This window comes from Balaenoptera ricei, chromosome 2 (genome assembly GCF_028023285.1).
Source record: "Balaenoptera ricei isolate mBalRic1 chromosome 2, mBalRic1.hap2, whole genome shotgun sequence".
Lineage (NCBI taxonomy): Eukaryota > Metazoa > Chordata > Mammalia > Artiodactyla > Balaenopteridae > Balaenoptera > Balaenoptera ricei.
The window spans coordinates 77401816-77416037 of NC_082640.1; the positions used below are offsets into that span (position 1 = coordinate 77401816).

General features: G+C 35.9%; 1 protein-coding gene across 1 annotated transcript in view; it reads left to right on the top strand.

The window, feature by feature from the left end:
• ADAM10 (ADAM metallopeptidase domain 10) overlaps window positions 1–14222 on the top strand; it is a 114633-nt gene that overhangs the window by 70261 nt on the left and 30150 nt on the right. The window contains exons 7-8 of the mRNA XM_059913180.1: window positions 549–641; window positions 3825–4008. Of these exons, the coding sequence (XP_059769163.1) occupies window positions 549–641; window positions 3825–4008 (277 nt within the window). The remainder of the gene's footprint in view (window positions 1–548; window positions 642–3824; window positions 4009–14222) is intronic.

A 14222-nucleotide genomic window follows, 5' to 3' on the forward strand; every position in this document is an offset into this window, starting at 1 on the left:
TGGGAAGTTCTGATTCATCCCCTGTATTCACCAGACAGTGCACCTTCGGATTTCCATTTATTTCGGTCTTTACAGAATTCTCTTAATGGAAGAAATTTCAATTCCCTGGAAGATTGTAAAAGGTACCTGGAACAGGTCTTTGCTTGAAAAGATAAAAAGTTTTGGAAATGGAATTATGAAGTTGCCTGAAAAATGGCAGAAGGTAGTGGAACAAAATGATGAATACCAATAAAGTTCTTGGTGAAAATGAAAAATGTCTTTTATTTTTACTTAAAAACCAAAGGGACTTTTTGGCCAACCCAATATATGACTGAGGCAAGAGTGCGTGTTTGGTTTTGGCCAGAGAAAAATATGGAAAAGTCACTGAATTTCCCTTCTCAGTTCCAGCTCACTAATCTTTTTCATCCTTTCATCTAGTGTATGATATTGACGTTTTAAAATTTGAATGTGGTGGAATATGAATAATTCTTGATTTGGGAAATGGAAATTCCCAGTCTTTTTCACATTTCGACATTGCCTCTAAAATGTCTTTTTTTTTAAATCAATAGATATCCAGTCACGTTAAAGCGATTGATACAATTTACCAGACCACAGACTTCTCTGGAATCCGTAATATCAGTTTCATGGTGAAACGCATAAGAGTAAGTAAGGAATTTCAATAGTTAAGAACATTAAGAAAGAGAAACAATAAGGATCATGTTTACAAAAAGAAAAATGCTTGCCTTTTACTTCATCTTCATGCATTAAATAGTTAAATTGTGTTTGCTGATGCAGGTTATCTTTACTCTTGGGTTTTACACACAGAGGGGTTACTTGGGTTTATGACTTAATGAAATCTATAGGACTTTAATCTGGACTGCAGAAGAGGTATGGTAGAAAGTACTGTTTTCTATTTATCTGATTAACATACCAGTTAGAAAGCACTCTAAGTAACTGCAGATACCGTACTTGACATTTTTCTCCTTGATATTATTCCCCAGTTTCTTCAGATTTGCCTTATGCAGTATATTTCAGAGTGTGTCCCATTTGATGCTGCAGCGGAGGGAAGGATAGGTACAGTGGTTAAATACAATTGGAAGTTGGAAAAACACAATACTGTTTCCTCTTGAAATTTAACAGTGCACACTAATGTATTTCAAGTTTTGAGAAATCCTTTGGGAAAGAAATCCATATTTTTCTAAGCTAATTTAACCTTTTTGTATTAACATCAGCTGAAACGCCAAAGACCTGCAGTGCACATTTTGAGAAATGCTGATCCAGAACTACTGATTCTTAGTTTTAATGTTATAAATTGTTAATAAGTAAATATTGTTATTAACAAATTGGACTGTTTCAAAAATTTTCTAAATATGAATTCTTTCAAAGTATATAGCTTTTAAGAATCTGAGTTTATAAGCTAGATAACCTGGGTTTTAAAAATCATCATTTTACAGAAGTACTTGCCACAGGGTTTCTTTATTTAAAACAAATTTTTTTTAATGGCTTTTATTTTTTAAAATGTTATTTATTTATTTATTTTTTGCTGTGCCACATGGCCGCGCAGCGTTTTTTTGGCTGCGCCGGTAGCTTGCGGCATCTTAGTTCCCCGACCAGGGATCGAACCCAGGCCCTTGGCAGTGAAAGCGCCGAGTCCTAACCACCAGACCATCAGGGAATACCCCACAGGGTTTCTTTATATTTTGTGCTTTTATTCTTCTTAAAATATGGTTGACTAGATTATACTTTTAGTACATATGTGTAATATATTTTAAAAAATAGCTGAAAGTGGTCCTTACTTTTAGAAGTGACATGATTAAGTATTACATTGGATTGTCTTAAGGTGAAATATGGTTCGATATACTGTATAAGAACTGTTTGTAATCAATTGCTTTCATGTATTTTGAGAGCAATGTAAACCTTTAAATGAGCAAGTAAAAGTGGTAAGTGGTATAAGTATTGCTATTTAGTAGACAGAGCAATGAAATGCAAAGTAGTGAAAAGTAGAGAACACCTGAACAAATTTTAGTGAAACACATTTGTTTGAGTAAAGTGATTTGCATTATGAAGAGATGCATGTATATAAAAGAGTTATGTGGCGATTAGTTGTTTTTCAGGCCTTTAACTGAGATTAAAACTTTAGTTTAAATGTCATCAGTTGAAGTTTGTTTGTGACCCATTAAATAATTTGAAATTTATATTTTATAAGCAAATATTTAAATATCAATCATCCCGGGCTTCCCTGGTGGCACAGTGGTTAAGAATCTGCCTGCCAATGCAGGGGACACGGGTTCGAGCCCTGGTCTGGGAAGATCCCACGTTCTGCTGAGCAACTAAGCCCGTGCACCACAACTACTGAGCCTGCGCTCTAGAGCCTGCGCGCCACAACTACTAAAGCCCGCGAGCCTAGAGCCCGTGCTCTGCAACAAGAGAAGCCACCACAACGAAGAGTAGCCCCTGCTCGCTGCAACTAGAGAAAGCCCGTGTGCAGCAATGAAGACCCAACGCAGCCAAAAATAAATAAATAAATTTGTTAAAAAAAATTAATCATCCCATTTTTAATATAGGTAACTAAAATTTAGATGCAGTTTTTATTTGTAGCCAATATTACAAAAGTATCAGAATTTCATTTCTATGTTTAGTGGGAAAAAGCGATATGCAGCATGTCTCTAAGCATGGGCTACCTTTAATATATAGTGTTCTTGTTTTTGGATTTGTGTGTGTGTGTGTGTGTGTGTGTGTGTTAGATGACCATAACTGTTTGTTTCTGGTTAATTGTTAATGGATGAACCAGATGGTCTCATATCTGTCTTTAGGCAATTGCCTTCAGTGGTGTTTCTACCATCCTGTTTGTAAGCTCCTTGGTTTTTACTGAAGGATGTGGATCCTAAAAAGATCTATAGTTTTCATTTTATTAACTGTAATAGCCTTATCACTGATATTTTCAATAGACTGAGATTTCCCTTCTAAGCAATGTTTACTCTCATACATATTCCTTTTTATTCTCTACCAACAGTCTTGTATGTAATTCTCTGACTTACTTGGGGAAAACCAAATTCTTCTAGGACTTCAAAGGTTAGGCAGAGGTCTCTGAAAGGAAGCAATAAGTAGTAAATGAAAGCTTTTGTTTTAGTTGAAGTTTGGTATCAGAACTGATTATTCTTCACATTGTGAAGGAGGAACCTGCACCCTGGAGTATAGTAGCTAAGTGTCGAAGGAAACATTCTGGAGGAACTCAACTTGAAATAGTAAGAGAAACGAATTGGCAAAGGAAAAAAAAATTCTTGCTCACATTCAGGGGAAAAAATTGAACTTGAAGTTAGTTGTGCTTGACTCATGACTCTAGGCAAGGAGAACCAAGAATATGATTTGTCTGCTGAATTGACAGTTTTGGGTTCAATATCTCTTTTATGTTGTACTAATTAGCTGAAATATAGGGTTTTATGTCATACTTGTCATCATATGTAGGAGATTAGCACTAAAGGAGACTCATCAAATGATTAAATTGAGAAACTGTATTTCCTTATTGGAAATTTTGAAAGCAGAACTTGTTTTCCCATCCCAAGTGTTCAGTGTTCAGGAATCTGTGAACACTTGCTCAGAAATGTAATATACTCAGTTTTAATTCCCCTACCCGTCCATCCTTCCTTCCCTCCTCCCTCCTCCCTCCCTCCTCCCTTTTTGGCTTCTATGATTAGCTCAGGGATGGAGGTAGTGGGAATAACTGTAAAAGCTTTAATTTAGGCCTGACTTCCTTGGGCCCCAAGCATATTGTCCAGGTAGATACTACTTACACTAAGGCTCTGCTAACGTTGGTTGCTTGTTAAAGTCATTGTTTTGGATTTTAGATCAACACAACTGCTGATGAGAAGGATCCTACAAATCCCTTCCGTTTTCCAAATATTGGTGTGGAGAAGTTTCTGGAATTAAATTCTGAGCAGAATCATGATGACTACTGTTTGGCCTATGTCTTCACAGACCGAGATTTTGATGATGGTGTCCTTGGTCTGGCTTGGGTTGGAGCACCTTCAGGTAGTTTATCTAAATATGTCTTGACTTACTACTTGAAATGAAAAGCAGTTCTCATGATGGATTGAATTTTACAAAGTATAGGAGAAAGTGATGCCTGTACAGTATCTAAATTTACACATCTTGAGTTAGGCAGAATTCATAAGCATAATGTAAATGGAAAAATAGTTGAAGCAGCTTTTTATTTTGAAATGAGTAAATGAGTACTAACAGGGAGATATCCTGACATTTGGTACATTCAGTAGCTGAAATAATTTTATGGGAAAAAGTGGTACTTAGTTCTGAAACTGAAAAGCAAAATATTAATTTTTTCACAAAAGTTAATGTAATCAGTTAATTATTTTGGGAAGTAGGGGGATGGGGAGAGGTTCTTAGAGTCAAAAGGGGAAAACTGTGTTCTTGCTTCTTCTGCCGTGAGATAAAGAGCCGAGAAATCCTACTCAGGAATAGCAGGTAGAAAGAAAAGAAAGGCTGCCTTTATTATTATTATTTCTCACCTTTATTTTAGCAAAAGGGAAGTGTTGCCTGAAAAGAGATGTGGGCAGGCGGCCCAGTACCCATAGCTCCACTGGCTTGACTGCATGGCCCCACGTTCTGCTGGGGTCTCTGCCTTAGCCGTGAAAGCTACTGTCACTGAGAAAGCCGGGATGGGATAATCCCCTTGCCATTGCAGTCGGGGTGGGGGTCTGTGATTCACAGTGTAATAAGTTCAGTAGCCTACTTTAGAGAAATACAAATTGATGAATTGAAAGATGAGTAGAAAGAATCCCGGACTCTTTGAATATAAATTTTGCCATATAGAATTTGATCAGTAGTCTGTCATCTTCTGAGCTATACACAGCAGTTTCTCCTTCTGATACATAATTTGTCTTTTTCAAAGAATCAACTTCTGCTTTATCCGGGGCAAGACAGGCTTTTGTATTCTTAGTTTATTCTTTGGTTTGTTATGCATATTTTAACATCTTTAATACTGTATTTTTGCTTTTATACTTCTTGCTCTTTTTTTTAAAGCCAGCAATGAATATCCTTTTTAGTTTCCAAAGCTTTTGTTTTTCTTCCACATTTTAAAGTGTACTCAATTTCATGATGTCATTAAAGTACAAGTTTATGTCATAGGCTGCATATATCATAGTGCAGTATTTTTGGATATTTGTCCTTTACAATGATCTGTGCTGGTTTTGTGTTACGTGCGTTGTCAGCAGATTGTACAACTCACTCTTTCCTTTGATAATTCACATGTTTTATAACTTTTATATTCTGAAATTTCTTTTCCCCTCCTTGGTTAGTTGGATAATTTTATCACAAAGTTTATAGTCCCTTCTCCCTAATCATCAGTAAGTACTGTAGGAACTCAGGGATTCAATTTTCTTTGTATATTACCATTAACATAGTGGCTCTTCAGGTGTGCTCCATGGAGTAGCAGCATCTGTGTTACCTGGGAACTGGTTAGAAATGTCAATCCATGGGCCTCACTCAGGTCTACTAAATCAGAAACTCCAGGTGTGGAGCCCATCAGTCTTTGTTTGAAGAGGCCCTCCGGGTGTTTCTGATGCATACTAAAGTTTGAAAACCACCATCTTAATATTTTTGCTCACAAAATGTCTCCTGGGCAAATGATTGGATGATCTCAGACTAAAAACTTTCTGCCATTTTGCATTTTCAACTCCAGACTGTTGTTCATTAAGAACGTAATGGTCCTGAGAGAGCTTGGTCAAATTTTCCTGAAACTTCAGATATCCTCATGTCTACTTTTTTAAAAAAATAAGTCTATTTTTTTTATTTAGAACAGTTTTAGATTTATAGAAAAAATTGAGCAGATAGAGTCGTCTCCACTACCTTCCTGTATTATTAACAGCTTACATTAGTATGGTACATTTGTTACAATTAATGAACCAATATTGGTACATTATTGTTAACTAAAGTCAGCCCATAGTTTTTTCAGATTTCTTTAGTTTTTACTACGGTCCTCTTCTGTTCCAAGATCTTGTCCAGGATACCACAGTACGTTTAATTGTCATGCCTCTTTAGTCTTCTTGGCTGTGATGGTTTCTCAGACTTTTCTTGTTTTTTTTATAACCTTGACAATTTTGAGGAGTATTGGTCAGGGATATTGTAGGATAACCCTCTGTTGCAGTCTTTTTGATGTTTTTCTCATGATTGGACTGGGGTTATGGGTTTGGGGGGAGAGTTAGTTTTTCTTTCTAGTTGTTTATGATATCTGGACCACTTATTTTATGAAATGCTGCTTATTTTATTGAAGCAGCAGTTCTGGATTGAAAATGATGGGCCACATTACTTGTATTTTTGTCATTGCGTTCTTCATCTGATGCCCTCTTTCTTTACTCTGTGTTAAACCCCTAACTCCAGCTCTCAGAAGCCTTTTTCTAAGAGCTTCTGGGGAGGGGCTCGGCAGGAAGAATGGGGCCAGAGTGGCAAAGAGAAGGGGTCTTTGTTCCTTTGACACAACTTTTTCTAGAATAAGATACCTGCCTTGACAGCTTTCTTCTTCACTTCCCTTTGCCCTTAGACTACCTGAACTGAGTTTATTTGACCTACATTTTATTTTTTTATAAGGAACTTTATGTATTTGCTCTTACTGATTAATTCAGTTCCGTTATGAGGTGTAGGTAGTATTTCCTCCATTATACAGGTGGATTGGATTCAGAGACTTTGTCAACAACCCAGTATCTCACAGAACCTAGAATCTGGACCTTTTGACTCCAGGTTTTGTGCATTTGGTAGTTATTTTACTAGGTATTATTATAATGTAACATCCTACTTTTATCTTTCTAAGACATTTCCAAGAAGAAGTTGAAATGTTTCCTGCATCTAAGCAGAGATGGAATCTATTTCCTTCTTTCTTAAGAGAGATGAGTTATAAAATAGTACTACTCTATATTATTTAGACATCATTTTGGGTAATTGTCAAGGCATAATTAGAAGAGCACTGGTTTGGGAACTAGGAGACAGGGTCCTTGTCTGTTCTGTCTCTATAAATTCAGGTAAATCATTTTGCTTCAGTTTGTTTATTTTTCGTTGTAATTTCTTCTGTCTTTGCCCTTCCTTTGATACTTCATGTTTCTGCATGTAGATGTTAGTAATGCTTGCTGTTACACTATTTTTTAAAATAGCATTTTATAGCTGATCTGTTCAGCTTGTGATGTGTTAACTGTTTCTTAATCTTTTTCATTTTTATTTGGCCTAATTAATTTCTGTTGTATCATTTAACTCTGCAGCTGTTTTACTATTCAAATATATGGTAGTGGAAAGGATTTTGTTTTGATACTGTTGTGTTAATTTTCACAGAATAGTTACTGAAATTATTCGCTGTAGTCCTCTTCACTGACTCAGTTAAGCTGGGAAAAGCAATGAGGGTTAAAACATTTGAATAGTAGGTTTCTTGTCTTTAAGTCTTGTTTATGCTACTTTTTATTTGTTCTTTTAAAATTTCTTATTGTGGTTGGGTACTGCCTTCAGTTACCTTAATGAGAAAAACAGTACCTCCTGCCCCAACTCCATAATAAGTAGAAACAGCTTGTGAGCTGGGATGATTTGGAGGCTTCCATTTGAAATTATACAGGGCCTAGAATGGAGCCCCAAAAAGGGAGGAGTCTGGTCTCCAAGACAAAGATAGTCTTGAATATGAATCTAGAAAGATTACTCTAAACTTCTCTTTATATAAACACAGTTCTGTGTTAAGCAGGTAGTAGCCTCTTATTTTAGAGACTGAAACGTTGGTTCCTTAACAAAGTAGATTCTTTATATTAGATAATCCCTTTGTTCTACTTCATTTGCTACACGCTTCTAACCTGCCTTTTGAGGGGCCTTTATTTTTTGGTTTATTAAGGCACATTCTGCTCATCTATTATCCCTCTTAATGTTATCAGTTAACCCAATGAACATAGTCTCAGTTTGCCAGGTCACTGAAAAAGGCTGGCTGTGGAGTTCATCTCCAGAGCTAATCCTGAACCATTCAGTATTCCTCTGACCATTTGTAAAGAACATTTTTTGAGACATTTGATTTGGTAGAAATTGTCTCTTCTGTTTTTCTTAGTTTAGAAATTTTAGTTTGATTTTACGTATTAGAATTTGACCACGTGCAGAGCTCAACATGAGGTTCTCAGGATAACCCACAGCCTATCGAATTCTTTTTTTTTTTAATCATTACTTCTACTTTAATTAGTTGGTATTCTTTTTTTTAATTTAATTTTATTTATTTTTTTATAGGGTAGGTTCTTATTAGTTATCTATTTTATACATATTAGTGTTACATGTCAATCCCAATCTCCCAATTCATCACACCACCACCCCCCCGCCACTTTCCCCCCTTGGTGTCTATACGTTTCTTCTCTACATCTGTGTCTCTATTTCTGCCCTGAAAACCGGTTCATCTGTACCTTTTTCTAGGTTCCACATATATGCGTTCATATACGATATTTGTTTTTCTCTTTCTGACTTACTTCACTCTGTATGACAGTCTCTAGATCCATCCACTTCTCTACAAATGACCCAATTTCGTTCCTTTTTATGGCTGAGTAATATTCCATTGTATATAGGTACCACATCTTCTTTATCCATTCGTCTGTTGATGGGCATTTAGGTTGCTTCCATGACGTGGCTATTGTAAATAGTGCTGCAGTGAGCATTGGGGTGCATGTGTCTTTTTGAATTATGGTTTTCTCAGGGTATATGCCCAGTAGTGGGATTGCTGGGTCATATGGTAGTTCTATTTTTAGTTTTTTAAGGAACCTCCATACTGTTCTCCATAGTGGCTGTATCAATTTACATTCCCACCAACAGTGCAAGAGGGTTCCCTTTTCTCCACACCCTCTCCAGCATTTGTTGTTTGTCGATTTTCTGATGATGCCCATTCTAACTGGTGTGAGGTGATACCTCATTGTAGTTTTGATTTTCATTTCTCTAATAATTAGTGATGTTGAGAAGCTTTTCATGTGCTTCTTGGCCATCTGTATGTCTTCTTTGGAGAAATGTCTATTTAGGTCTTCTGCCCATTTTTTGATTGGGTTGTTTGTTTTTTTTTAATATTGAGCTGCGTGAGCTGTTTATATATTTTGGAGATTAATCCTTTGTCCGTTGATTCGTTTGCAAATATTTTCTCCCATTCTGAAGGTTGTCTTTTTGTCTTGTTTGTGGTTTCCTTTGCTTTGCAAAGCTCTTAAGTCTCATTAGGTCCCATTTGTTTATTTTTATTTCCATTACTCTAGGAGGTGGATCAGAAAAGATCTTGCTGTGATTTATGTCAAAGAGTGTTCTTCCTATGTTTTCCTCTAAGAGTTTTATAGTGTCCGGTCTTACATTTAGGTCTCTAATCCATTTTGAGTTTATTTTTGTGTATGGTGTTAGAGAGTGTTCTAATTTCATTCTTTTACATGTAGCTGTCCAGTTTTCCCAGCACCACTTATTGAAGAGACAGTCTTTTCTCCATTGTATATCTTTGCCTCCTTTGTCATAGATTAGTTGACCATAGGTGCGTGGGTTTATCTCTGGGCTTTCTATCCTGTTCCATTGATCTATATTTCTGTTTTTGTGCCAGTACCATATTGTCTGGATTACTGTAGCTTTGTAGTATAGTCTGAAGTCAGGGAGTCTGATTCCTCCAGTTCCATTTTTTCCCTCGAGACTGCTTTGGCTATTCGGGGTCTTTTGTGTCTCCATACAAATTTTAAGATATTTTATCCTAGTTCTGTAAAAAATGCCATTGGTAATTTGATAAGGATTGCATTGAATCTGTAGATTGCTTTGGGTAGTATAGTCATTTTCAGAATATTGAATCTTCCAATCCAAGAACATGGTATATCTCTCCATCTGTTGGTATCATCTTTAATTTCTTTCATCAGTGTCTTATAGTTTTCTGCATACAGGTCTTTCGTCTCCCTAGGTAGGTTTATTCCTAGGTATTTTATTCTTTTTGTTGCAATGGTAAATGGGAGTGTTTCCTTAATTTCTCTTTCAGATTTTTCATCATTTAGTGTATAGGAATGCAAGAGATTTCTGTGCATTAATTTTGTATCCTGCTACTTTACCAAATTCATTGATTAGCTCTAGTAGTTTTCTGGTGGCATCTTTAGGATTCTCTATGTACAGTATCATGTCATCTGCAAACAGTGACAGTTTCACTTCTTCTTTTCCAATTTGTATTCCTTTTATTTCTTTTTCTTCTCTGATTGCCGTGGCTAGGACTTCCAAAACTATGTTGAATAATAGTGGTGAGAGTGGACGTCCTTGTCTTGTTCCTGATCTTAGAGGAAATACTTTCAGTTTTTCACCATTGAGAATGATATTTGCTGTGGGTTTGTCAAATATGGCCTTTATTATGTTGAGGTAGGTTCCCTCTTTGCCCACTTTCTGGAGAGTTTTTATCATAAATGAGTGTTGAATTTTGTCAAAAGCTTTTTCTGCATCTATTGAGATGATTATATGCTTTTTATTCTTCAGTTTGTTAATATGGTGTATCACATTCATTGATTTGCATATATTGAAGAATCCTTGCATTCCTGGGGTAAATCCCACTTGATAATGGTGTATGATCCTTTTAATGTGTTTTGGATTCTGTTTGCTAGTATTTTGTTGAGGATTTTTGCATCTATATTCCTCAGTGTTACTGGTTTGTAATTTTCTTTTTTTGTAGTATCTTTGTCTGGTTTTGGTATGAGGGTGATGGTGGCCTTATAGAATGAGTTTGGGAGTGTTCCTTCCTCTGGAAGTGTTTGGAAGAGTTTGATAATGATGGGTGTTCGCTCTTCTCTAAACGTTTGATAGAATGCACCTGTGAAGCCATCTGGTCCTGGACTTTTGTTTGTTGGAAGATTTTTAATCACAGTTTCAATTTCATTACTTGTGATTGGTCTGTTCATATTTTCTATTTCTTCCTGGTTCAAGTCTTGGAAGGTTATACCTTTCTAAGAATTTGTCCATTCCTTCCAGGTTGTCCATTTTATTGGCATAGAGTTGCTTGTGGTAGTCTCTTATGATGCTTCGTATTTCTGCAGTGTCCGCTGTAACTTCTCCTTTTTCATTTCTAATTTTGTTGATTTGAGTCCTCTCCCTCTTTTTCTTGATGAGTCTGGCTAAAGGTTTATCAATATTGAGCTAAAGCTCAAAGAACCAGCTTTTGGTTTTATTGATCTTTGCTATTGTTTTCTTTGTTTCTATTTCATTTACTTCTGCTCTGATCTTTATGATTTCTTTCCTTCTACTAACTTTGGGTTTTGTTTGTTTCTCTAGTTCCTTTAGGTTTAAGGTTAGATTGTTTATTTGAGGTTTTTCTTATTTCTTGAGGTAGGCTTGTATTGCTATAAACTTCCCTCTTAGAACTGCTTTTGTTGCATACCATAGGTTTTGGATTGTCGTGTTTTCATTGTAATTTGTCTCTAGGTATTTTTTGATTTCCTCTTTGATTTCTTCAGTGATCTCTTGGTTATTTAGTAATATATTGTTTAGCCTCCATGTGTTTTTGCTTTTTAGTTTTTTTTCCCCTGTAATTGATTTCTAATCTCATAGCGTTGTGGTTAAAGATGCTTGCTATGATTTCAATTTTCTTAAATTTACCGAGGCTTGATTTGTGACCCACGATGTGATCTATCCTGGAGAATGTTCCACGTGCACTTGAGAAGAAGGTGTAATCTGCTGTTTTTGGATGGAATGTCCTATAAATATCAATTAAATCTATCTGGTCTATTGTGTCATTTAAAGCTTGTGTTTCCTTATTAATTTTCTGTTTGGATGATCCGTCCATTGGTGTAAGTGAGGTGTTAAAGTCCCCCAGTATTATTGTGTTACTGTCGATTTCCTCTTTTATAGCTGTTAGCAGTTGCCTTATGTATTGAGGTGCTCCTATGTTGGGTGCATATATATTTATCATTGTTATATCTTCTTCTTGGATTGATCCCTTGATCATTATGTAGTGTCCTTGTCTCTTGTAACATTCTTCAATTTAAAGTCTGTTTTATCTAATATGAGAATTGCTATTCCAGTTTTCTTTTGATTTTCATTTGCATGGAATATCTTTTTCCATCCCCTCACTTTCAGTCTGTATGTGTCCCTAGGTCTGAAGTGGGTCTCTTGTAGACAGCAGATATATATGGGTCTTGTTTTTGTAAGCATTCAGCGAGCCTGTGTCTTTTGGGTGGAGCATTTAATCCATTCACGTTTAAGGTAATTATCGATATGTATGTTCCTGTTACCATTTTCTTAATTGTTATGGGTTTGTTTTTGTAGGTCCTTTTCTTCTCTTGTGTTTCCTACTTAGAGAGGTTCCTTTAGCATTTGTTGTAGAGCTGGTTTGGTGGTGCTGAATTCTCTTAGCTTTTGCTTGTCTGTAAAGCTTTTGATTTCTCCATCAAATCTGGATAAGATCCTTGCCGGGTAGAGTAATCTTGGTTGTAGGTTCTTCCCTTTCATCACTTTAAATATGTTGTGCCACTCCCTTCTGGACCGCCAGGTTGTGTCAGACCCCCAGGTTGGGAAGCCTCATGGTGCTCAGAACATTCACTCCAGTGGGTGGGCTTCTGTGGTATAAGTGTTCTCCAGTTTGTGAGTCACCCACCCAGCAGTTATGGGATTTGATTTTATTGTGATTGTGCCCCTCCTGCCATCTCATTGTGGCTTCTCCTTTGTCTTTGGATGTGGGGTATCTTTTTTGGTGAGTTCCAGTGTCTTCCTGTCGATGATTGTTCAGCAGTTAGTTGTGATTCCGGTGCTCTCGCCAGAGGGAGTGAGCGCACGTCCTCTACTCCGCCACCTTGAGCCTATCTCCTTGATATTCCTCGAATTCTTAACCTGTTTCAAAGTGTAATTAAAAGGCTAGGAGAATTACATCATTAAAATATTACATCATTAGAAAAGAGGACACTTAATGTTGACATTTTGTACAGGTCTGGATTGTCCCTTGCAGGATGTTTAACATCTTTGGTCCCTACCCATTACATGTGAGTACTGCTCCCCAGACTTGACAGATAAAGAAATTCTCTCAGACATTTCCTAATAACCTATCTGGGAGTGGTACTAATGTCTGCTTCAGAATTACTGCTCAGATTAATATTGTATGGTTAGCATGATACTATTGTTTTAGATATTTAGGCCTGCTCACATCAAAACTTTATTTATGGATTCTGTCAAGGTATTATACTACCCTGTAGTTTTTATAATTTTTTTCTTTTGGGGGAGTCTTTTTTAGAGTTTAAGACTGATATTCTGTGACTAGCTTTCAGACTATCCTGTAGATAGAAAAATGTCATACTTCTTTGTTGGTCACTGAGTCATCCATCCATCAATAATTGCTTTTGACTCAAATTAAAAACATTTTATTCTTCTCATTACATAATTTCTGTTTTTCAGTAATGACTATATGTAGTAAAATCTTAAATTTACAGTGTAAAGCAATTACTGAACTTGAGTTATGGCTTAGCTATAGGTATTTATGATATCATTAATTGAATTTCTGGCATATCAAAACTGGTTGCAGTATTTAAAAAGTTAAACCATGACTTATAATATTAGACATAGTTTTTTATTTCTTCCTGTATAACTGAAGTATTCCAACATAAGCTGTTAGTCTGTGTAACAAATAATAAACTTTCCAAATAAACAATAGTTATTAAAACCAAAAGCAGTTAAGATGTTGAACAAGATATGAATTATAAAGACTATATTTCAGAAGAGTATACTCAAGTTTATGTATGGTCTTCCTTTAAATTAGATAGACCTTAAAAATACAGAAGGTATATTACCAGAGTTTTTAATATATGCTATTTACTTTTTTTTTTAACTGATAAAGATTTGCAGCGTGGAGTCTTCTATGCTTAATTCAAGTTTGACAGTACTGCATTGGACCAATTTGCATATGACAGATCTTCGATGAGGCAGGATATTAATTTACTATTTGTTTAAAACTGTAATATATAGACTGTAATTATTACATACAGAGTGCTTATTTCTATCTTTTCTAGTTTCCAGAAATAGTGATACAGTCCTTAGGACTCAGCTCCAAAAGTAGAAGTAGCTTAAGAGAATATATTAAATATTCATAAATCATTTGCTGTTTTCTTTCTATCCAGTTTTTGGTGTAGAAAATGTAGTAAGTTTTAAATATAGAGGTTCTCAGTCCTTTGCTGGTTAAAATCTGCATATGACTTAGCCTTTCAGCTTAGTTTTCTGTGAAAACACCTTATCATTTCAGCTTCTTAAATTGTATCCTA